The sequence below is a fragment of the Panthera pardus genome, unplaced genomic scaffold (genome assembly GCF_024362965.1).
Source record: "Panthera pardus isolate Hobbes unplaced genomic scaffold, ASM2436296v1 HiC_scaffold_22, whole genome shotgun sequence".
In the NCBI taxonomy this organism is placed as follows: domain Eukaryota; kingdom Metazoa; phylum Chordata; class Mammalia; order Carnivora; family Felidae; genus Panthera; species Panthera pardus.
In genome coordinates, this window is record NW_026526788.1 from 61,048,123 (window position 1) to 61,071,844 (window position 23,722).

At 53.7% G+C, this 23,722-nt stretch overlaps 1 protein-coding gene across 2 annotated transcripts in view; it reads left to right on the plus strand.

Moving 5' to 3' along the window:
• Positions 1–23,722, plus strand: part of NEURL1 (neuralized E3 ubiquitin protein ligase 1) — a 79,421-nt gene that overhangs the window by 39,502 nt on the left and 16,197 nt on the right. Inside the window, exons 1-3 of one of the 2 annotated variants that reach the window (XM_019459333.2) lie at positions 5,572–5,706; positions 19,157–19,398; positions 19,801–20,122. In XM_019459333.2, the coding sequence (XP_019314878.1) occupies positions 5,673–5,706; positions 19,157–19,398; positions 19,801–20,122 (598 nt within the window). In that variant the 5' untranslated portion in view covers positions 5,572–5,672. Of the gene's footprint in view, positions 1–5,571; positions 5,707–19,156; positions 19,399–19,800; positions 20,123–23,722 lie in introns of those variants that run through there. The other variant, XM_019459332.2, reaches the window with a different exon arrangement.

Here is a 23,722-nt window from a genome sequence, read left to right on the forward strand (position 1 = left end):
CTCCGGCACCAGGCCCGGTCTAACGATGGCCCAGGAACGATGGCCCTGGCAGGTTGGCCTCAAGCCTCAAATGCCAGGTGACTCATCAGTTCAATCGAATTATCACTTGTTCTTGACGAAAAAGATGCTATAGCAACCAGGAACTGCCTCCCAGCTCCTCCCCAGCAGGGCTGCTTCCCCTCTCTGACCTCTCTTTATGGACCTCTGCAGATAGGAATCCCGTCTGCCCCCACACCATAAAGAAAAGTTACCCCCTCTCCTTGTCCAGGAGACATGGACATGGCTTTATCTTCCATGGCTTTGGATGCCCTGACCCAAATGTCAACGTCAGGTTAAGCACCAGAAGACATTAAACCTAAGTTTATGTCCTTATTCTGTATCCATTGTGTGACCCCTGGAAAGTCCACAGCTTAGTAGGCCTCATGTGCTACACCTGTAAAATGAGCACGTTACTTCATGGCCTTCTTGAAGGCAGTGATACTGGACCAGAGCTTTCTTGAGGCTCCTTCCCTTCAGGGATCTTGGAATGTGCAATTCTGATGGTTGCTGTTGTTCAGTGAACTTGTTCCATGTTTTGTTCTTCATCTGCTAGGTCTGCCCTGGACTTTTGAGTTCTGAGAGGGCAGGTTTAGCTGGGGATGTGGGCGATGGGACTTGGGGGACGTGGATGAGGAAGGGCTTGGTGAGGAGAGATGTGGGCTGAGTAGCCTGCCATGGAGACGAAGATGGCACCCAAGAGGGAAGAGGAGCAGGCAGAAAGAAATCAGAAGGCAGGGGAGAGGGCTCTCCGGAGCTGAGTGGGTTCAGAGAGCCAAGGGGGCGGAAGTTCTCTGCAGCCAGAGATCAGATGCAGCAGGGGGCTAGCCAGAAAGGGAGGGGTTCTTTCTGAAGATTGGCAACGTTTCTCCCAGACCAAATCGTTTCCCCAGGACACATGCAGCCCTGCCTTCTGCCTTGTGGGCTCTGAGGCATTGCAGCCCCCATGCAGGTCATGGACAGGTCTACTTTCTGCAAGATTTCCAGGATGGGCTCTCCTGCTAACAGACTGGAAGTCCAGTCTTCCTCCAGTCCTCAGTCTCCCCACCTTCATTAAAGCTCCATCCTGGGGTATCACCCTCCGTCCATTGGAAAACTCCTAGGCTCTGCCTCCAAATAGAATCCCTCTGATTCCTTAAGGAAAAGGCACACTGTTCCCTTGTCTGCTCTTTCCCAAGCAAGAAGAATCCCTGCCCTTTGGCCTTTTCTGGATAGAACATGAGTTTTGATGCAGACAGATCTGGGTTTGAGTCCCAGCTTGTCTTGCCTTCAGTGTAGCCTCTCCGAACCTCAGTTTAGTTGCCTGCAAGATGGGTAGGTCTCTGTCCTACAGGGACGTTGTGGGGATTCGGTGGGATTATGTCCTTGAAATACTTATTACGGTGCGTGGCACATAGTAAGTGCTCAATAAACGGTAGTGTTTATAGCCTCTCCTGTAGATTTACTTATAGATTCTCCATCCCTGTTCATACCCTTTCCATGCCTTCACGTTCCCTTTCACATCCTTTCTAGAGAACAGGATGCTAAAATAATTCAGCCAGAGGAAAGGAACTCCATTCCTTGATCCCAGCATGGCTTCTGCTTGGCTTCTGTAGGGAAGCAGTTGGGCCTTGCTTACCACTGGGTTCATAGTTGACACTCTTTGAACACTTGATGAGTGAATGAATGATGTAGGTCAGTGGTTTTCTCGCCCCATTTAGAAACAGAATCCTTTGGCTGAATGAAATTTTTTGTGATGCCCCAGTGAATGAAACAGAGAGGGCATGCACTGCTGGCTGCTGCTTCATCTGTAGAGGGCTGGACACTGCTCTTGGGAGGTGGTAGGGGGGACCCTCAGGCACAGGATGTCGCCATTTCCTATTTAAATTGGGGAGTGGATTGTAGGAAACAGGGCCCAGGCCTGCCGGGGAACCCCTTTAGACAGTGGTGTTATGAAAGCCCGGGGTCCAAGCGCCCCCAGTCCACTCTCCAGTGGCCAGAGTGAGGGCCACCACCTACCTGAAGGACTTCTGGTTTGCTGAACTTTCGCTCTGTCCCCATTCCTGCTTGGTTACTGACCCCCAGTCCTGCTTGCAGAAAATTACGTGGATTCTCTTCCATTCCTGAGATCTTTCCTGAGCACTTGCTCTGTGCAGGCATAATGCTAGGCTGGAGGGGAGAGAGGGCAAGTCAGGTCCAGGCCCAACCCTGCTCACACTCCTGCTTTTTTCCCTTGCGCCTTTTCCTCCTCCGTGCATTCTCCACACCAGATGGCTGGATGACCTTTTAGAAATGCAGGTCTGGTCTTGTTGCTTCTCTGCTGAACCCTCTCAGGGGTTCCCTACTGCTCTCAGAGGGAAGGCCAGATTCTTCACCCTGCTCTTCAAGGCCCTCCTGGTGTGTCCTTTGACCACCTTGGCCTGCCAGCGGAAACTTTCCCCCGGCTCCTGCTGCTGCCTTTGCCCCAGCTGTACCAATCTTGCTTCTAGAATGTGTGGGGCTTCCTCCAGCCACAGTGCCTTTGTACATGTCATGGTTACTCTCTGGAGCGCGCTCTCTCTCTCTTTTTTAAAATGTTTATTTATTTTGAGAGAGAGAGAGAGAGAGAGAGGCAGGCAGAGGCAGAGGGATAGAGAACCCCGAAGCAGGCTCTATGCTCAGTGCAGAGCCTGACATGGGGATTGATCTCATAACTGTGAGATCATGACCTGAGCCAAAATTAAGGGTTAGCTGTGTAACCCATGAGCCATCAAGGTCTCCCTGGAGCTCTCTCCCTTCAAATCTACCTCCATAGCACATAGACCTACTTATCCTTCACCTTTGCTTTTCGGGAAAGCCAGCCCCAAGCCCCCTGAGAACGCTACTCCTTTGGAACACTTTTCTAGGATTGTGATTCTGTGTTCTTTAGTGAGACTACTTGAGAGATACGTTTCCCTCTGGACTGTAAGTCCTCGAGAGCCAGCGCTTATTACTGATCACCTCTGCACCCCCAACTTAGTGTCTGCCCCATAGTCGTAGGTGCTCATCAGTGTTGGTCAAGTTGAATTGTTCTGATGCACCCAGGGCAAGCAGACAAGGCCACAGCTAGGCATGACCATCTCTGTGTAGGGCAGAGTAAGACAAGGGCTTGGGAGAGGCATAGCTTGAGGAGAGGAGAGACAAGCTCCAAGAAGGGGGACTTACTCTGCCCCTGGGGTCCCAGGGAGGCTTCCCAGAAGAGGTGTTCCTAGTGATCAGGGAGTGGGAAGACTAGGCTGGCCATGTGAAAGGGGCTGGTGGGGAAGGGCCCAGGAAGGCACATTAAAAGGCAGGCAGGATGAGGGGAGTTGACTCTGCTGCTCTAAGAACAGCCTCCAGGGCAGCCTCTTTTTGCCTTGGTTTCCTCATATGTAAAATGGGCATAAAAGTGCAACTTATCCCTTAGGGTTGTCATGAGGATTGAACAAATTAACGTGTGTAGTGTGCTTAGAACTTCTTGGCACATAGTGAGTCCTGTGTTTGTTATTATTATGATTATTTATCCCACAAAAGGAGTTTGGGTTGTTTCCCCCTCTGTTAGACTTTAAATGAGCCTCCTTCCCCCAGAAGAACGGGGTGTGTATGCCACGGAGCATGTGCATGTGCGCGTGGCTGTGCACAGCCAACAGCAAGATGTGCCTGTACAAAGGGGCAGCCTTGTGTGGAATTGGGTGTCACAGCTCATTCCAGAGAGGAGACTCAGGCATGCCTCTGGTCTGGGAGGAGGATCAGCATACTGGGCTTGTGGACACTTTCACCCAGGGCCTGCCTAGCCCTCTGGCCGGTGACACTAGGTCAGGCCTGAGTGCCCCTCCCCCAGACCAACTCACGCGGCAACAGCAGGGTCTTGAGGTGAAGGCTCAGAGCCCAGCACAGCCCCTCGTAGTGTCCAGGCCTCTGAGTCCCTTATGATATGGGGCAGCCCCTACCTTTCCCGTAGCTCTTTCCCCAACTCCCATGTCTCCGCCCACTGGCCTTCCCTCCCCACCCAGATCTTTCCCTGGGAACCCAGATCCCTGACCCTGAGGACAGGGGCTGGGCCGGGGCCCGGGAGAGGCCCTTGTCCTGCAGAGAGCTGCAATGGGTGATGGACTGGGAGATTGTCTCACAGACCCAGGCTTGAGTCGTGACTCTGCGTCTGACATGGTGGGTCACCTCAGTCAATTTCCTGAGCCTTTCAGAGCCTCAATTTACTTTTCTGTAAAATGGACGTACCTACCAGTAGTGCCTCCCACCTGGAATACAAATGAGATAGTGCATGCAGTGCCTGACACACTGTGAGTGCTCGTTGCACAGAACAGCGTCGTTCTGGTGATTCCCTTGCGCTCCCAGCACTCACGCCTGCCTAGGACTCGAGGGGCCCGCCTTCCTCCCGCCCTCTGCCCTCTCTGCCTGCAACTCTGCCTGCAACCTCTCCCCTAGTGTGGGGTGCCAGGTTTTTCACACTCAGGATTTCTCTAGAGACTGCATGAGTCTGTGGGAGCGTGCGTGTGTTGAGTAGGTACATTGCAAGGTGTGTGTGTAACGGTGCGAGTGTGTGTCTGGTGGGCAGGAGGTAGGTAAGCGTGCATGGTGGTGAATGCTTATGCGAGCCTGGGTTTGTGCATATACATGGGGCGTGGTGCAGACAGGTAGTTAGGTTGCTGACACACATTACCATTAAAGGAACCGTTGGCGTGGAGGTGAAAACATGGATCCCTGGGCTTCCATCCCAGCCCTGCCACTTTCTGGGTTGGTAACCTGCCTCTGCCTCACTTTTCTCATCTGTAAGATAATAATAATAATAATGGTACCTATTGATGACAATACTGACCTCTTCACTCAGCCAGTGAGGACTGAAGGAGTTAATACTCCTAAAGCATTTGCAGTCAAGCCTGGAAGAAGATAGAAGCCATGTTAGCTGTTTGTTATTAAGCTCCACTAGCCTGACTGTAAGCCCCTTGAGGATAGGACAATGTGTGTTTTGCTCACCATGGAACCCTCATTGCCTTGCCCGTTGTCTGCAAGTAGGAGGTGCATAATGACACGTGAATGGCTGTAAGCCTGGGTGAATGGGGAGGTTGTGTGCATGTGTGTGTATCTGTGATGAAGTGGGGAATGAGCATATGTGTGTGCACACACGTGCGTGTGCGTGTGTTTGTGTGTGTGTGTGTGTGTGTGTGTGTGTGTGTGTGTCTGCTCTGGTTGGGGCATCTCCAGTGCTTTCTGGAGCTTGGCTATTTCAGGAAGCCTCTAGTCTCCTCCTCCTTATGTAAATAAACATGACAGATCCCATTGCCTGTACCAGTGCGGGGAGGTGGGGGAGGCTCCGGGAGTGGGTGGGAGCCTGGAGGCGGCAAGCTGGGCCAGAGGGGTGTGCTTGTGTGTGCGTGAGTGCGTGTGTGTGTGTGTGTGTGTGTGTGTGTGAGAGAGAGAGTGTGTGTGTGTGTGTGTGTGTGTGTGTAGCTGGCCTCGCAGGCAGGAGCCGTGTGCGGGAGGGAGTTTGTGGGGACACGGGAGGGGCGGGCTCTGCCCTGCCATGCCGGCTGCTGGCCGCGGGGGGAGGAGGAGGGGCAGGAGGAGGGGAGCTGGCGGCTAGGGTGGCTCGGTGACGAGGCCAGCCGGCCAAACGAAGGTGGCCGTGCTGCCCGCTGCCTGCGATGGGGGGACAGATCACCCGGAGCACTCTCCACGGTAAGGCCCCAGCTGATGCTAGGGGGTCTGCCCGGTCCCAGCCTGGGGACCACCTGGGGAGGCTGGAGCCTGGGACACTCGGGTGAGGGCATGATCATTCCCCTGCCTCTTTATTCCTTGGTGGGTTCTGGGGCCGTGGGAGGGGGTGCTTTTGGGTGGTTGGCACTGGGGAAAGCAAGGGAGCCTGGAGAAAGCAGGAAGAGGTGGGCTTTCTCTGGTAGTCGGCAGAGGTCAGGCAGCTAAGTCTCCCCACAAAGTCTTGTTGTTCTCTTACCTTCTTGGGGTGCTGACCAGCCCCGACATGGGATGTGAGGCCCTGGGTCTCCATATCCCCCTCTCCTAAAACTGAGGCAAACCATAGTTAGACAGCTGGGGGGACGCGTTTGTAGTCCTGGGATGCAAGCCATGGAGGTCAGTGCTGTGTTCCATGATGGAGACGTGGAGAGATGTGTGGGCACACACGTGTGTGCGTATGTGTGTGTGTGTGCCTGTGCTCACAAGGGTGCATTGGAGGTGTCTGTGGGTGTGTACCTGTGCCCGCTTGTGCCTAACACACGGATGTGCAAGTGACAGCCCCCCACATTGCCTGACCTCAGTTCTCAAAGCGTATGCTCTTCTGGGGAGGCCAGTGAACTTCTGACCCCTGGGGTGTATGTCCACGGTCAGACAGACGGACAGGCGGGCAGGTAAAGGGGTGGAAGGGAGGAGCACTGGTTGGCTCCCTACTTGCAGAGCTGCTTTGTGACCCGGCTCCTGTCCCCTCAATCTGCCTGGCTCAAGCGCTGTGGTCTTGGGAGTAACATGGCCGATGTGGCACCAGACCCAGAAGGGAAAGACTTCCCAGGGACTTGTTTTGTCATTGCTGGGCCCCAGGAGCTTGGGTTTCTGTACAAACTGGCTGGTGCCAGAACAGTGTGGGCTGACCTTGGGCAGTCCCTGCCACACTGCCCTGTGTCCCCTGCTCCCCCCTCGGATGGGGTGTTAGGAGATGGGGCAGCCTCCATCTGCTGAGTCCAGTGGGCACGAAGGAACCTGGGTGGGGCCCAGGAAGGAGAGAGGGTGGTGGCAGGAGTGATCGGGAAGCTGTGGCTGGGGACCGGTGACCAGGTGGCTTCTCTCCCTTCCAGGCTCTGGACTTTGAGAGAGTAATTTCTAATTAAAAAAGAAAAAGGCAGGAAAGGAGACATGGGAAAAGCAAATCATTGGCTCTCTTAAAAGGAAATAAATTTTGTCCTGGGCCTGGAGGGCTAAGTGACAGATGGAAGGTCCTGGAAGACACATAATCCGGAGCCGGCCAGTGGCCTGGGCCTTGGCCTGAGACTCAGACTAGGCTGACCTGGGCCCGGCTCTGCGTGTCTGTGGCACGGGGGCTCTTCTCAGAGCTCACTGGCCCCAGCATGGCCTGTTGGCAGAGGGTCTGGAGCGGACTGGCATTTTCCACTGGAATCAGACTTGGGCAAGCCTGTGGCCTGGGAAGGACAGAGAGGCCCTCCAAACAGGCCCAGGATGCAGCACACCGTCCTTCAGCTGCCTTGGAGCACAGGCAAGACCGCCCGAGCCAGGATACGGCCTTCAAGAGCTCATGCTGTGGAGTAGATAGGTACATGTCATAGTGAGGCCAGGTGTCTTCTGGACCCTCGGTTTTCTCACCTGTTAATGGGGCTCATAGTAGTACCCTCTTCATAGGATTGTTGTGAGGGTTACGTGGGAGAGTATGAATAAAGACCGAACATGGGGAAAACCAAAAGGGCTTGGAAAAGCATTCTGAGGCCAGGGTCATATCCGGGACAGGAGGATACCTGGGATATGCGGAGAATTCTAGGAGTGGGGGCATCCAGGCCGGGTGGACGTGGGCGAGTGCTAATCAAGTGTCTCATCTGCTTTACCCTCCTTCCCTCCCCCACCCTCAGCCAATACCACCCCCCTTAGGATGGGCCTCCCACCAAGCCGGCCCAGACCCTTGCCTCAACTGACCATCAACACGAGTAGGAGAGGGGAGTTGGGGGTTGTGGAGAGGGCGTCTTTGCCTGTGTCCCATTGTCCCTTAGCCGGAACCTCTGCACGTCCTCACATGTCCTCGCCTGCATCCACAGCTGCTCAGGCCCACACCTATGCACCGGCTGTCCCGGCCACTGTGGCTTTAAAACTCTTCCCGGGAGGCGTGTTGGGGGAAGTGGGAGATTCAGGGGTATCGCTCCTTGCTCGGGGCGCCCTCAGCCCACACCCGATTCCCTAAGAATAGTTACGTACTTCTCGGTTGTATTTTCACCATGGGCCTTGGGATTTGGGTGTGGTGTGAACCCAGGTTTTGGATCGCTGGGTGATAGAGGTGAGGGGGCTGTGACAGTGGTATGTTTGTGGACGTGTTTGGCTGTCTGTGTTTCTGGTGTCTGCAGATCGTGTATGTGTGTTTTGGGCCTCTGTGTACTGAGTGATGTGTACATATCTGTCTAATATTTAAGGGATTTCATGCTTTGCCTTCGCTTCCACATGTGAGCAGCCACATTTATGTTGCCCTGTGCCTGGGACGTGTCCTTGTTATTCTGTAGATAGATGTCCGGGTTTCTGCACAAGGTGTGTGCGTGTGTGTGTGTGTGTGTGTGCGCGCACTCGCGCGCGGGCTGGTGGTGAGGAGTTGGGTTCCTCTGGGACCGGCCTGGCAGGAGACCCATGGGAAAAATTAATTCCCATTTGGAAAATGGTTTCGGCAGTTACATGCTTGATGTCTTTCATCAGGCAGATTTCCAGAGCGGCTCCTAGTCTTGAGGGCAGGAACCGGGGGCGGGCGAGCACCGAGGGAGGCAGCAGTGATACTGAGAGGCCTCTCCTCCCCTCCCTCCCTCCCCTGCCCTTCCTTCTTCTTTCTTTGCCTTCCTCCTTCACCTCCTTCAGTGCTCCCCCACCAGCAAGGATAGGCCCAGTGCTGAGGGGCTGATGGATGGATGACACACACATATTCACCCAGATGTATGTGTCACCCCCACGTTGATCTCTGGACCAACAAGCCCTAGATGCTGGGGTGCAGGGACTTGAGAGATGGTTCCCACTCTGTCCTTTCACAGAGGGGGATGCTGTGCCCAGAAGGGGAAAATGGTTGGCTGAGGTCATGGAGCTGGTGGCGTCAGGGGAAGCCAGGCCTTGTCCCTTCTCAGTTGGCTTCCCACTTGTCCTCTTTGGGTTCCTTAGTTCTCAAATGGGCAGCAGGGGAAAGGGCATCCTCTGGCCTTATAAGACCCTGGGATTAGCACAGAGGGAGTTGCCTGACTCCTGGAAGGGGCTCTGGAGGCTTAGGCCAAGGTGAGCTCACAGGTGTGGTGGCTCAGCTTGATATGACTTATTCTCTTAATCCAGCTCCTCTGTGTCTGGCACCCAGTGAGCACCAAGCAGATCCTTGGTCATTGAGTAAGAGGGAAGAGTGAGGGGTACAGGCCCTGGGTGGCTGGACCATATGGCAGTCGGAGCTGTGGGTGGCTGGGAGGCAGGTGGGATGGAGCTGTCAGGGACAGCTTCAGGGATGTGAGTCCTGAGCTGGGCAGTGAGGCCAGGCAAGGCTAGACAGGAAGAGGACGGTGGGGCAGGTGTTCTTGGTGAGAGTTTGAATCCCGGTCCACTGGCCATGTGACTTTGGGTCAGTCCCTTCATCTGAGTCTGAGTCTCATTGTCCTCTTCTGTACATTGGGGATGTTAAGGTTTACCCTGAAGGTTGGTGGAAAGATTAGGTAAGCTAATGAGCACTAAGTATACCCTGTGCATAGTAAGCACCCTATAAATGGATGTGTCTCTATGAAGGTTTCCGTGGAGGCTCCTCCAGGCCTCTGTATGTTCGTGAGCGTATACACACACATGTACCTGGTGCCTCTAAGGACCAAGAATATCTCTGCGCCCTCCAGCCCTGATGAGTCCCTGGGACAGAATGTTCCTAGATGCTTGTGTCCACCATCAGGCATGCCCACTGGTTGTGTGTGTACATGCATGCACACATGAGTGAGTACGGATCTGTGTAAGGGGAGGGTGATGGTCTAGGTAGTGTGTGGATTTATGTGACTGAGCCATGCTTCCACCTAGAAACCCACATTCTCTCAGGCTTGGCCTGGGGACTTTGGGGAGATGCTGGGAAGATAAGGACCCGGAGCTGAACCCAGAATAGTTAGCATCTGGAATCCCCTTCTGGAATCTTGGGGTAGGATGGGGGTGGGGGAAAAAGAGGGCTGGTCCCCTCCCAGCAGTGAGGATATGGGGAGGCACAGCTGTATGCACATCTGGCTGCTGGAAAATGTCGGACTGGGATGTCTCACAGAAAGAGTGAGAACGGGAGGCTCAGTGTGGGGATTAACTTGGTGACAAAGGTGCCAATCTTGCCCACTCCCCGCTACCCTCCTTCACCCAGCTTGTCGTCATGGATTCATTCAGACTTCCAGGGAGAAGCAGGGCCTGCTGTAGGCTTAACCGGGGCTCTAGGGGAGATGGTAGGCCTACATGGCCCCTAACCCTGAGTCACAAAGGTGTGTGTACATGGAGGCTGCAGAGGTCATGGAGAAACCAACTAGAGTGGACTGGAGGGTTCGTGTAGTAGAGAGAGGACGCTGGCCAGCTAGCTGGGGCTCGCCGAAGGTGGCTTTGCAGTGTGTTATCTGCATTCAGAACTTAGTTCTGTCACTTACCAGCTACGTGATCTCAGGCCAGTTATGACCTCTCAGAGCCTCTGTTTCCTTATCTATAAAGTGGGACTAATTGACACTGCATTGCTGCATAACGCACCTATTGTTGTATAGCAAATTACCCCAAAAGTTAGTGGTTTAAAACAGCAAACATTTCATTATCTCAGTTTCTGTGGGTCAGGAATCTTGACACAGTTTAGCTAGATACCTCCAGCTTAATGTATTTTGGGAGATTACAGTCAAGTTATTGGCTGGGGCTGTGGTCTCATCTGAAGGCTTGCCTGGAGGGGATCCGTATCCACGCTTACGTGGTGATGGGCAGTTCTTGGTCCCTTGCCACACAGGCTTCTGCACAGGGTTATCTCAAGACATAGGATCTGGCTTTCCCCCAAGGGAGAAACCCAAGAGAGGCAAGAGACAGTAACCAGGATGAAAGCTGAAGACTTTTTATACCCAGTCTTGGGCACGACCTCCTATTACTTCAGCAGTATTTCATTCATTAGGAGCAGTATTCCATTCCACTCTACACCCAAGGGGCAGGGACTGCAAAAGGGGATGACTTCCAGGAGGCAGATGTGTGGATCATAGGGGCCACCTTAGAAGCTGCTTCTTCCAGACACCTGCCTTGCAGGAACTGAGACAGTGAGGTGAGCTTGTATGTGAAGGGCATCTGAAACCAAAGAAAGAACTAACTTTCATGACTTTCCCTTTCTTCTTTTTCCTGCAGGCAAGGGGGGGAGCTGTTGAAGGTTCTTAGGCACGTAGTGTGGGATCTTGGTGCTGGGCAGTGAAGGAAGCTGTCCTTTTAGCACCCCTTCCTCTGATTTCTCCACAGGACACCAGAAAGGGCAGGGCACAGAGTAGGTACTCCCTGGACACTTGCCAATTGGTCAGTGGATTGAAGAATCAAACAGTGGCAGTTCATTCAACAATTTGCATTGAGCCCCCACACCGTGCTCTGAGCTAGGCACTGGGGAAACAGTGGTTTCTGCCCTCGGGAGGCTCAGAGTCCATCAGGGAGACAGACACAAAAACCCTGCAGCCTTTTCTTGCCGGAAAGCTGCACTGCAGAGCACGGAAAATGATCTCAACTCCCAAGGATGGCATGCACCCAGAACCATTCTGGATGTGGAGAAGACAGATCAGTGCATTGCCTACAGTGGGTGCCTCTGGGCATTTGCGGTTAATTCTGTGGAGGAGCCAGAATTGAAAGAGGCTACTTGGGTGCTGGATGCTGTTAGGGGTTTGTGGGTGGAGTCCCTGGGGGTCCATAGCAGGGCCCTCAGCCTAGTCTAGGGGAATGTGGGCTTTAAAATCAAGGTCTAAAGATGTTTTGTTTGTTTGTTTGTTTTTTTAATTTTTTTTAATGTTTATTTATTTTTGAGACAGAGAGAGACACAGCATGAACAGGGGAGGGGCAGAGAGAGAGGGAAACACAGAATCGGAAGCAGGCTCCAGGCTCTGAGCCATCAGCCCAGAGCCCGACGCGGGGCTCGAACTCGCGGACCACGAGATCGTGACCTGAGCCGAAGTCGGACGTTTAACCGACTGAGCCACCCAGGCGCCCCTAAAATCAAGGTCTAAAGGGGCACCTGGGTGGCTCAGTCGGTTAAGCGTCTGGCTCAGGTCATGATCTCGCAGTTCATTTGTTCGAGCCCTGCATTGGGCTCTGTGCTGACAGCCCAGAGCCTGGAGCCTGCTTCGGATTCTGTGTCTTTCTCTCTCTCTGCCCCTGCCCCACTTGTGTTTTCTCTCTCTCTCTCTCTCTCTCTCTCTCTCTCTCTCTCTCTCTCTCCTTCTCTCAAAAATAAATAAATATTTAAAAATAAATAAATGAAAAAAAAATCAATGTCTAAAGAATGAGTGAGAGAAAGGCAGGTACATGGGTGGGAAGGAGGACGGAAAGGTTCCCAGCAGAGAAATGGGGTTGGACCAAGCCTGGAAGCAAGAGGCAAGTGAGGGAAGTGGGCCCCTTTAAGGACCCCAGAGAAGTTCACATCTGCCCCGTTCTACCATCATCTCTCCCACCCAGGCTCCCTCTCTACCTTCAAACAGGCTTCCACCCTTCAAACTGGCTTCCACAGTCTTTACCCAAGAGAGAGTCCTATACAGTACATGCAGTCCAGGGTTAGGGCATTTGGGAGGAGAGAAAACAGGAGTGTCTGGGATGAAAAGAACGGGTCATTTCCTACAGGGGTGTTTGCTGCTTTTATAGGAAAAATATAAGACCTTATGCTGGGACCGGGTGTTCAAGTGCACAACATTTTTCCGCATCTAGGAACTCACTGGGTCCTCACAACAATTTGGAGAGATGGGCAGGGCAGCTATGATGACCCTGTGTTTTACAGAGAAAGAAATCAAGGTGCAGAGAGGCGAAGTGACTTGCCCAAAGTCACAGAGCATGTCTGTGGCATGGCCAGGGATCTGAACCCAGGGCCTCCTGACTCTAGGGTTCATGTTCTTTGTCCTCTGACCTTTATTATCCAGGAAGTGAGACGGCCCCCCTTCACAGGAGGTGCAAACAAGTGTGCCAGCCCTGGTATTCAGGCCCACAGGTTCAGAACAAGGCGATCCTGAACACGGTGAGATTCCGTCTTGAAAGATGGTTAGGAAGTAGAGAGGTGAAGGTGGGAGAGGGAAAGAAGATGTGTGTGTGTGTGTGTGGGGGGGGATAGCTTGAGCAAAGGTGTGGAGGTATGAGAGCACAGATTGATGTCAGTAGCAATAATAATCATTATTGTTATATAATAAGTATTAATTTTCTTCATTATTAATACAACTAATAGCTGCTAAATAATAATAAATGATAATATTATTTTAGCAACCACTTCCTGGGTTAGTTTTAAGATCCCATGAAGAAGATCTGCCATGATCCCCATTTTACAGATGAGAAAAGCAAGGCTCCAGAGGTCTTACAGTTAGTGACAGAGCTGCTGGGTTTGGAGGCAGCAGACCTGGGTTCAGATCTGGGCTCTTTACTCTGGCTGGGTGACTCCACTTCTGAGGACCTGTGTCATAGCGGCACTGGGGGCGTAATGAAGACCCTGCCTGTTAAGTCACATAGAGGTTGGTCGTTGTCATTAGCATTGCTCTCTCCCTGTCTCTCCTTGGCAGCCCACCTCAGCCTGGCCTGGGCCTCTGGGGCTCTGCCAGGATAGCTCTGGAGCAGAGCTTGGCCGGGGCAGTGGGGAGGAGGTCACTCTGGAGGCTGCATTGTATCCAGACCTCTCTCCCTGGGACCCCACCGAGAGGCAGGAATGTGGTCCAGAGCTAGCTGAGGGTCACCTGGAAGGCAGGCCAGGCTTGTGTCTGGCACCTCATAAATGCCCAGGAGGAATGGCTGGGGGGAGGGGGGGTAGTTTCCATTGTGTCAGCAGCAGCCTCGCCTGAGGGGGGAGAGTGCTCCCACTGTGGCTCCTGGGAAGCTTGTAAACCTGTCACTAAAGGGGGCCTCCCTGAGAGCTCTGTCGGGAGCCAGATGGTGAGACTGGGGCTCCACCAGGACCATTGGCTGCTGGGGGAGTAGTGTCCCAGCATCTTGAGGTCCTTTTGTTGTGGCTGCTCCCCCAGCTGGGACTGGCCCAGTGCCTTCTCCACACAGCCTTTCCCCACTACTCCTGCCATCTTGGATTCATGGGGAAAATGGGCTGCAGTATTAGATGCTGAGTAGGGTAAAGGACCCCTAAATAGCACCGGAAGACCAAGGTTCAAGACCCAGGTCTGTTTCTTAATTGCTGTGTGAGCTCGAGCAAGCTGATTAACCAGTCTGAATCATAACTCATCTGTAGAATGGAGACCTTAAGGGTCATAGTGTCTGTCAAAGTGCAGAGAGGGAGCCCTTTTGGATGGTGTAGGGAAGAAGCCTTGCCCCAGCCACCCCTCTGGCCCTTAATATCAGAGCTGTGCTCAGGGTTAATTCTCATTCTGCTTTCTCTCCTTCCTCCTCACTGGACCATAATGCCAGCTGAGGTGGAGGAGGGAGATAGCAGGGGTTGGGGAGGCGGCGAACACCCTGGTCTGGACCACCATGTTGGACACCTTGGAGGGCACAATTCGTCTTATTTTCTGTGCAAACAGCACCCCCTGGAGGCATGCAGGACAGAGCCTTGGTGGCTGTATATGGAGGCCCTGGCCCTTGTTCAAAGAGAGTGATGAGGCCCCGCTAAGGCCCTGGTGGCAGGGAGGACAGGAGTGGGTGGAGCCCAGGGATGCTTCTTTCTCAGGTGGGATCAGCAGGTGGGATGTGCGATGCTCAAAGACTCCACTGGGGCCTGGGAGCATGGAGGGCTGGTGGGTTAGGGTCAGGAGTTCAGCTGGGGTCTGCCAGGTGGCAGGTGACCGTGGTCACTTGGAGATACCCAGCAGGCCAGAGAGGGTTTTCACATCATCTCCACAGAGGTGGCACGGTGGCTTTGATTACTCAGAGCTGAGTGCAGAGAGAAGGGGCAGAGGATAGCCCCGGAAGCTACACTGTGGGCAGGAGGAGGCAGGCACAGGATTTTGCATGTCCAGGAATCAGTGAAGGTGCTTTGCAGCTGCCAAAATGCTCCCCTCATACCCACTTGAGAGGTTTAAGGCTGAGAGCGGCCGGCCTGAGCAGGCTTTCGGGTTTCCGGTTTCATGGTCCCAATCCTAGGCACTGCCTGCAGTGGGGTGATGGGGGCTGTGGCGGTCAAGGATTGCAGCCTCCCTTTCGTCCATCTCAGTGAAGACCTGATTTGTTAGTTGTTGTTGTAAGTGTTGCTTTTGAGGTATTCTTTATAGACAATAGCAGTCATTCTCCCTTTGTGTCCCTGTGTCTTTCTCTTGCCCAAACTCCAGTACCCACTGGTCTCTCTAGCCCCATAGTTTTGCCTGTTCCAGAGCATTCTACAAATGGAATGAGCACCTGTGCAGCCTTGGAGGCTGGCTTTTCTCAGCACGGTTTTGAGGCTCCTCTTTGTCATACCATTATCATTCACTGTTCTTGCAGAGTGGGATTCGCTGTGTTCCTGCACCGCATTTTACATCCAGCCATGTGTGAGGGCAATGTATGAAACGCGGTTTGCATTTCTGTTTTGGTGGCATATACATGTGTATCATGACAACGTAATAGAATGCCAGGTATCCCCTCAGTGTACTACTTGAAATGATTTTACGTGGTACATGGATGAACAGTTTTTTCCATATTTTACCAGATTGTGAGCTTATTTTATTTTATTTTATTTTTTAAGTTTCTTTTTGAGAGAGAGAGAGAGAGAGAGAGAGGGTGGGTGGGAGGGAGGGAGGGAGGGAGGAAGGGGCAGGGAGAAAGGGAGAGAGAATCCCAAGCAGGTTCCGCACTGTCAGCACAGAGCTTAATACAGGGTTCAAACTCACGAACCCAAGATCAAGACCTCATCCGAAATCAAGAGTCGTATGCTTAACTGACTGAGCCACCCAGGTGCCCCAGTTGTGAGCATATTTTAATGTGCATTAAAAAAAAAATGGGTCCAGCACACCAAACCCATGCTTTCTTGGCTGATTTAATGCTTCATGGCTAAGACTCAGGCCTTGCTGGTGCATTGCCCGCATTTGACGGCTAGAGCCTCTTTCTGCCAGCTGTGTGACCTTGGGTAAGCTGCTCAATGTCTCTGAGGCTTTAGATTCTTCATCAGTAACATGGGCTAGTAATGTCCCTCCATCCCTGTTAAATTTGCTGTGAGGATGAAACCAGTAAGTGTAGGTAAAACTCCCCGTTCAGAGCCTGGCACCTATCAGCACTTGGCTGCTGTTATTATTAGATGCATATGGCCCATGGGCGCTGGGTGTATGATTTATGTGTACTGTTTTGTACATCTCTGTGTACATGAATGTGTGTGTGTGCACGGTACATGTGTAAATGTGGGATTCCTGGCCTAAGGGATAAGTCTCGTAGGGTCTGGATTACCTTCATGTGCTCACAGGTGTATGTGTGTGCCCATGAATGTGCCTTTCTGAGGCCACATGTCTGGGTGTACATTGTGTCCCCGGGCTCCAGGGTTTCCTTATCCTTACTTCTCCATCTTTCTGCTGTCAGCCAGGATGGTGGGCCTGTGCTACCCTTCTCCACCCAAAACTGCCTGTGGAAGGGAGGCCCCGGGGAATGGTCCTCCCAGGGCCTAGGTCTCTGGTCCCTGGGTGTCTCCACCATATTTGCCCAGAGCTAGTATTTTCTAGCTCTTTATGCAGGACGGTAGGACCCCACCCAGGATGGTGGGAAGGAGAGGAAGTGTTTTAAAGGAAGCTGAGGTCCTGCAGTTGGTCCCTGGATTCTGAGCAGAGGCTGGGAAAGAGTCCCATGGGAGAGGCTCCAAGCTGCTGGGCTCAGCATGTTTAAAAAACTGCTTTATTGAGTTATATTGACATATGTTTAACCACATGTGTTTAGAGTGTATAATTGGGTGGGTTTTTACATACGTATACACCCACGAAACCATCACTGTAAGCCAGATGGTGAACATATCCATCATCCCAAACACTCCCTTGTGCCCCTTGGTAATCTCTCCCCCTCCCCCCAACCCTTCCCAGGTAACCTCCAATCTGCTTGTTATCACTAGAGCTTAGTGTGCATTTCTTAAATTAGGATAAATGGGACAGGGTGTGGGCAGGGCGGGGGGCAGTGGCTGAAAGGAACAGAGGCCCTGTGGTTACTCCGTGGATTGTGTTTGCTTATCTTTAAGAACCGGCTTATTTCACTCAGCATAATTATTTTGAAATTCATGTTCCTGCTCGTATCAGTAGTTCATTCCTTGCTTACCACTGAGTGGTATTCCACTGTATAGACCTACCACAATCTCTAATCCATTTACTATGGTTTTTGAAACCGAGAGTCAAGCTGTGTCTGAAGCCGGCCTGATCCCAATGTGTACCTCTCCCAGGCAGGGCACCTGTAGGTCACCTGTAGCCACGCTGTGCCCTTCACCCCAAGGGTCTCCTTCCCCGGAATGACCTCCCCTGCTCTGCGCCATCCAGGGCCCACTCAGCCTCTTCCAGGTAGCCTTCTCAGACTGACTGGGTCTCCTCTGGGCAATTCTCGCGTTTATTGCATAGTGGTCTTCAAAGGCCTTGAGCACTGTTCTGTGATTCTAGTCTTTTCTCCTTAGTGAAAGCAAGGGGAACTCCTCTTTGTTCCAGCCCTACCTCCCACACACAGGATGTCTGACCAGCCATGGACTGTGGACACTCGGGTCTGGGCCCTCTGGGAAGAAGGAAGCAAAGATGCAAAGTGATGCAAAGTGATGCAAACATGGCCTGGACTGAAGGCTGCGTCTTCCTAGCTCAGGACATTCCTCTCTCCATCGCCCTTTCCTCCCAGTCTTCCTCTCCTTCCTGGAAACCCTTCCTCCCCTTTAGGGAGCAGAAGGCGTTGGGGACAGGCCGATGGGGACTGAGCTTTCTGCATTATTAAATCACTGCCATGGAGGAACCCAACTCTGAAACATCCCAGAAGGCCTCTGTCACATTCTGTGGTTTCCTACTTCCCCAACCCCATCTTCCCCATCCTCCTTGTGTCTCTCTCCTCAAGTTGATGGCATGGGCAGGGGCTGCCCTTCCTGATGGATGGGACACAGATCTTGGGGAAGAAATGAACATCCCCCACTTCCTTGCCCCCAACTGCCAGGACTGCATTAACACTCCCAGCGCTGCTGACACACGTCTTAGAGCCACAGGGTAGAGACCGCCTATGCTGGAGTAGGGAAGTGACTTCCCTAAGGTCACACAGCCAGTCAGTGACAGACCCAGGCCACGCGATACCTCGTCCATGTTGCTTCCTCTCTCTGCCCCGTCTCCTGGACACCACCCTTATGTGCTTGTAACGTGCCTTCTCCTGGACCAAGCCCTGCCCTGTACTCTATCCCATTGTGGGGTGAGGTAGAACTGTGTGTAGGAGAAAGCAGCGTGCCTCCCTGGCCAGAGGCTCTTGAGGCAGATCCGGGTTCCATTAGGAAGCCTGGGTGCAGAGGCCTACCTGTGTGCAAGATGTTGTGGGCATGGGGGTGGTATAAAGCAGGAAGGTGGCCCAGGGTGGAGGGAAGCGGCCCCGAAGGAGGGAAGTGGCGGGCGTGGTCCTGGGGCTGCTGCTGCGGAGGCTGCTACACCCACCTTGCTGGTCTCCCAGGGCAGCTCCGCGGTCACGTGTTCACTGCGGCTCAGCCTTGTCGTCAGCCCAGCCCCCATGCCCTCTCTTCCTCCTCCCCTCCTCCAGGAAGCCTTCCTGAGAAGTGACCTGCCCCCCAATCCTTATCACTCATCACTATCTGCCATTTTTATTGTGATTCCTGTCTGTGTCGTATTTCCTCTCCTGGACTGGTGTCTTCTCGAGAACAGGATCCGTGTTTGTTTCATGCCTGGATGTCCAGTGCCTAGGACAGGGCTCGGTACTCAGTCGGTAGATAATGAATATTTGCTGAATAAAATAAGTGACGGTGGTAGTGAGTGGCAGTGTGCGGGGGTGGGTGTTGGTAGTAAATGCTGATTGATCACAAGGGTGGATGGTGGAAGACAGATGGTGGTAAATACTAGTGAGTAGCAGGAGATGGACTAGAATCCAGGAGATGGTGGGTGGGAGGTGACGGGTGAAGGACCAGGGAAGGTGGTGAAAGATACTCAATGGTGGTAGATGGCGAAGCGGGACATAGCAAGAGATGGCAGCAGGTGGCCCAAGGTGGCAGCGGATGAGTTGCAGTGACGGTGGACATCCTGGGCGGCGGGCAGCTGCTGCTGTGCCCAGCCCTCCGCCCCTCCGGGGGCCTCTGCCACCCGCTCTGACGTTGCGGCCTGTTCCTTTGCAGACTCCATCGGGGGCCCCTTCCCTGTCCCGTCTCACCGATGCCACCACAAGCAGAAGCACTGCCCTCCGGTGCCGCCCGGCGGGGGGCTCCCGGCCACGCCACTGCTCTTCCACCCGCACACCAAGGGCTCCCAGATCCTCATGGACCTCAGCCACAAGGCCGTCAAGAGGCAGGCCAGTTTCTGCAATGCCATCACCTTCAGTAACCGCCCGGTCCTCATCTATGAGCAAGTCAGACTGAAGGTGGGCCCTCCCACTCCCTGCCCTCTGTGCCTCCCTGGACCTCGACCCTTCCCTCTCAGCACTGTCTTCTGTCCCGGCCACGACGACACCCTGCCCTTCTCTTGCCTCCGGGCCATCCCTTCTGCTCTTCCTCATCCCTCCTCATGCTCTTCCCTCTTCCTCCTCCTTTCTCAACCTTCCCCGTGTGACAAAGAAGGACCCGGGGACGGGAGTGGCCATGGGGCCCACAAGCTGTCACTGGACAGTGGGAAGGCTCCTAGAGGAGGGGAAGGAGGACAGCTGGGCGGTGTGGCTCCCCGTAGGGGTCTGCCGACAGGGGCACACTCCCTCCCCTGGGGCCCTTGGCAGTGGCCGGGAGGCCGGCGGGCCGGGGTGCTGTCTGAGGCCATCTCCTCCGCCCAGATCACCAAGAAGCAGTGCTGCTGGAGCGGGGCGCTGCGCCTGGGCTTCACAAGCAAGGACCCGTCCCGCATCCACCCTGACTCGCTGCCCAAGTACGCCTGCCCCGACCTGGTGTCCCAGAGCGGTTTCTGGGCCAAGGCGCTGCCCGAGGAGTTTGCCAATGAGGGCAACATCATCGCTTTCTGGGTGGACAAGAAGGGCCGCGTGTTCTACCGCATCAACGACTCAGCTGCCATGCTCTTCTTCAACGGGGTCCGCACGGCCGACCCGCTCTGGGCCCTGGTGGACGTCTACGGCCTCACGCGGGGCGTCCAGCTGCTGGGTGAGTGCCCGCTCCCCGTGCCCCTTCGGTGCGGGACACGCCTCCGGGGGCCGAGGTGTGACGCTGCTCCATCCCATCAGGCACGGGGACCCCTCTCCCGCTGGCAGGGCCCCGGGGCCTAGAGGGCACCGGGAGAGCTCAGGGAGCCTTCGTGTGCCCTGCAGAGTGCGCCCGTCCTTTGGACTCACAGCTGGGGTGAGGGGCGCCTGGGTGGGATTTCTGCCCTCCAGGGCCCCTCAGGTTGTGCCTTTGAGCAGCACACAACCTTCATCATAAACGGCAGCCTCAAAGACCCCCGCTCCCAGGAAGTAATGAATATTAACCTCCGTAACCATAGTGTAGTGAGCACTTACCTTGAGCCGGGCACTTCATTATTGCCGTTCTCACAGCATCCCTGGGAGGCAGATTCTGTTAGTGGGCCCCCTGGAGGCAAGACTCAAGCTCAGGGGAGGTTGAGTCATTGGCCCCAGGAGACGCGGCAGGTGAGGCGTGGAGCCAGCACTAAGTCCCAAGTGAGCCCCTGGCCCCTGGGCTCTGCAGCCCCCCAGGAAGTCCAACCCCACCCTAGTGCTTCTTGCAGGGATGTGGGTGAAAGGGATAAGGGGGGAGGGCCGAAGGCACTAGGGTGGCTAAGACTTTTCTGGCTGCCCCTGGGTGCCCGGGGTGAGTGAGGCTGCTTCAGGGGGGTGAGAGGGCACACATCCCGTGGGAGGCAAGGAGGAGCCAGGCTTTCTCAGGAGGGCACACATGGATCCTCAAATGCCAGCGCTGGAAGGGGCCTTGGAGAGTCTCAGGCTTCCTGAGTTGGTGGCTGAGTTGGGACTAGAATCCAGGTCACCTGACTCCCAGTCCAGGATGGCTCTCACCTTGCTCACTCGTGCACGTGCTGGCAAGTGCACGTGCATGTGCGTACGTAGACTCTGGGTACAAATCAGTTCACGGGCAAAGTGGCTGTGTTGCCAGGCAGAGCGTGCATTAGCCTCAGCTTTCCCATCTATAAAATGGGCTGTTGGGAAGAGGAAGTTAAGTTAAAGAGGCTGTGAGCAGAGTGCCCAGCACAGTCCTGGGTATCCAGTCAGTGCTCAGCCTGTGCTTGCTCTTTCCATTTCCCGTCCCTGCCCCCGTCTCCCTGCAGAGAAAAATGCCATGAAGGTGGTTGGAAACCTTTTTTTTTTGTTTTTTCCCCACTTTTTTTCCTTTCTGGCTTCAGAGCCTAGAAAGAGTGAAGCTCTTTTCAAAACACCTTTATTTCAGTAAAAAAGACAGTGAAAGTAAAAACAAGTGAGTAATTGTCAGAAGCCTTTCTGTGGAGTTCCAAACATCAGGAGGCTGTTTTTATTAATTAATAGTTTGGGAACTTTCTGTTTTTTCAACTCAGTAAAGTGTTTCTACATTCACATGGACAAGTTAAGAGCCCGAAAGCAGGCTCTTCTAAGTCTTCGTTAGTGGAGAAGGGAGCCGAGGCTGTCCAAGGATAATTCCCTTTGTGAAATGGGTGCACTTGCAGGGAAGGGCCTCGACCTCCCAGCAAAGGAAGGGCAGTGGTTATGCCCCTGGGCTACAGAGTCAGAGTGACCCAGGTGGGATTCCTGGCCTCACCCTATACTAGCTGTGGGACTTCAGTTTCCTCATCTGTAAAATAGGGGTAGGTAATAATAAACAACTGTTCTCAGGGTTCTTTTAGAAGAACTCTGCTTAAAGAGCAGAGTTACGTGAAGCAGTTACGTGACTAATGACTGTCAGTCATCCACACCCATCCTGGAGAGGGTAAAGCTTAACCCCAGGTTCAAGTGAATACCTGCCTGCTGCTCTGATATCCTTAGGGCCTCACACTTCAAGGCCCTGAAGTCCCAAAGCCTGAGGTTGCACTCCAGCCTGGGCACTTCTGTCTGGGCCTCAGTCTTCTCGTCTGAAAGAGTGTGGGACTACTATGGCTTGGCCCAGGGCTGGGCCAATGGTGGGAGACAGAAGTGTCTCCACTCTTGAAAAAGGTTATAGTCTTATTGGGAGGGGGCTGGGTAAAGGCAGTGGGGGCAGCATTCTTGCTTTCCCCTCTCCTAGCAACGAATGCCTTTTCCTGCAGTCCCCCCGAAATCCCATTCTGGTATTAAGGCCCAGCTCGCAAGCCACCTCCTCCTGGAGGTGAAGCCTTCTGGAGCTGAGTTCTTTTCTCTGTTTCTTGGGTTCCACCACATGGTGTCTGTGCTTCTCTCCGCCCTGAGGCATTGGCTGAGCCTTGGCCCATCCATATGTCTTGCACAAGACAGGGAAGACTTTGAGGGTGAATCCGTTCTTACCCCCCCTGGATTTCTCTCCAGAGTGGAATCTTGTGTCTGGCGTGGGGAGGACACCAAGCATTATTTGGGGGGTTGGGAAGGGAGAGTGGTGGGAAGGTTAACTTGTTAGATGAAGGATAGACCCAGCTTTGCTCTCATAGACAGCGCCAGCCTCACTGAGAAATTAGACAAAGCAAACCCTCCAGACACAATCAGGGCATAACCCAAGAGAAGACAGTAAATTGTTTAATGCTGTAGTCAGAGGATCCTTTCCATCTGCCGAGATGGTTTCCATCCAGCTATCTCATTTAATCGCTCAGCAGCTGGCCTCGGACAGAATGTTTTTCTTTCATCCCCATTTGTCAGGGAGAAAATTGAGACCCACAGAAGGCTTGGCTTGCCCGCGTAGGGCTGTGGCAGAGCTGGGATTTGAACAGGGTGTTCTGATGCCTAAAGCAGTACCTTCCCCAATAAACCTCCAGCAGGTTTAAGTATGGAGGGAGGCAGGAAATTGAGAGGAGGCTGAGGTCAGTGAGGGAGGATGGAGTCCAGGAGTATTTCTTGGAAAAGAGGGCTTAGGCTGGGCCTACAAATTCTAGGAGGGTCCGGGGAGGAGGTGGTGACGGGGACATGCGAGGTGAGATGGGGTTTCCAAACCTCAGGGGCCTAGGGAAGGCCCCACCCTCGGGCACAGCCCAGATGGCCCTGTTACCCCTCTTGGACCATAAATGGGTTTTCCCGCAGGATTTTCACTTGCATCCGGATTTCCCAGCAGGCTCCTCTCTGTACATTGGACAAGGCCGAGGGCCCAGCAGATTCCTGTCCTAGCTATAAATCACCATAATCCCTGGGTGTTTTCAAACACTGATTATAGCCCCTGAATTCAATTAGCAGATGAAAATATCTCTTTGTTTTGTTCTTCCTAAAGCGATTTCTTTTTTGTGTAAAAACAAAAGAAATCCATCCAAGATGTCTTCAGAGGTAGGCACACTGCTCTACACCGTCATTCTGTGGCGTCCCCTCTGGGATCGCCCATTGCCTCATATAGTCCCAGGGTCAGCCTCCTTCCCTTTCCTCCCCTCTTCCCACCCCAGCAACCCCCCCGCCCTGATCCCTTCACTGCCTGTGGCTTTCCCTGCTCTCCCTCCTAAGCCATCTTGGCTTTGAGTTTCTCCTTCCCCTGAAGAAGTCACTCTCTGCCTTGGTAGCTCTGAGGACGGGCTTGTCTTTCTCGAGGTGGTTGCCTCCCAGACCAGTGTCTCATCTGCAGGGACTTCCTGATAGGTCTGCCCCCTCCCTTTCTGCCTCTCTCTGGGACCTGTGG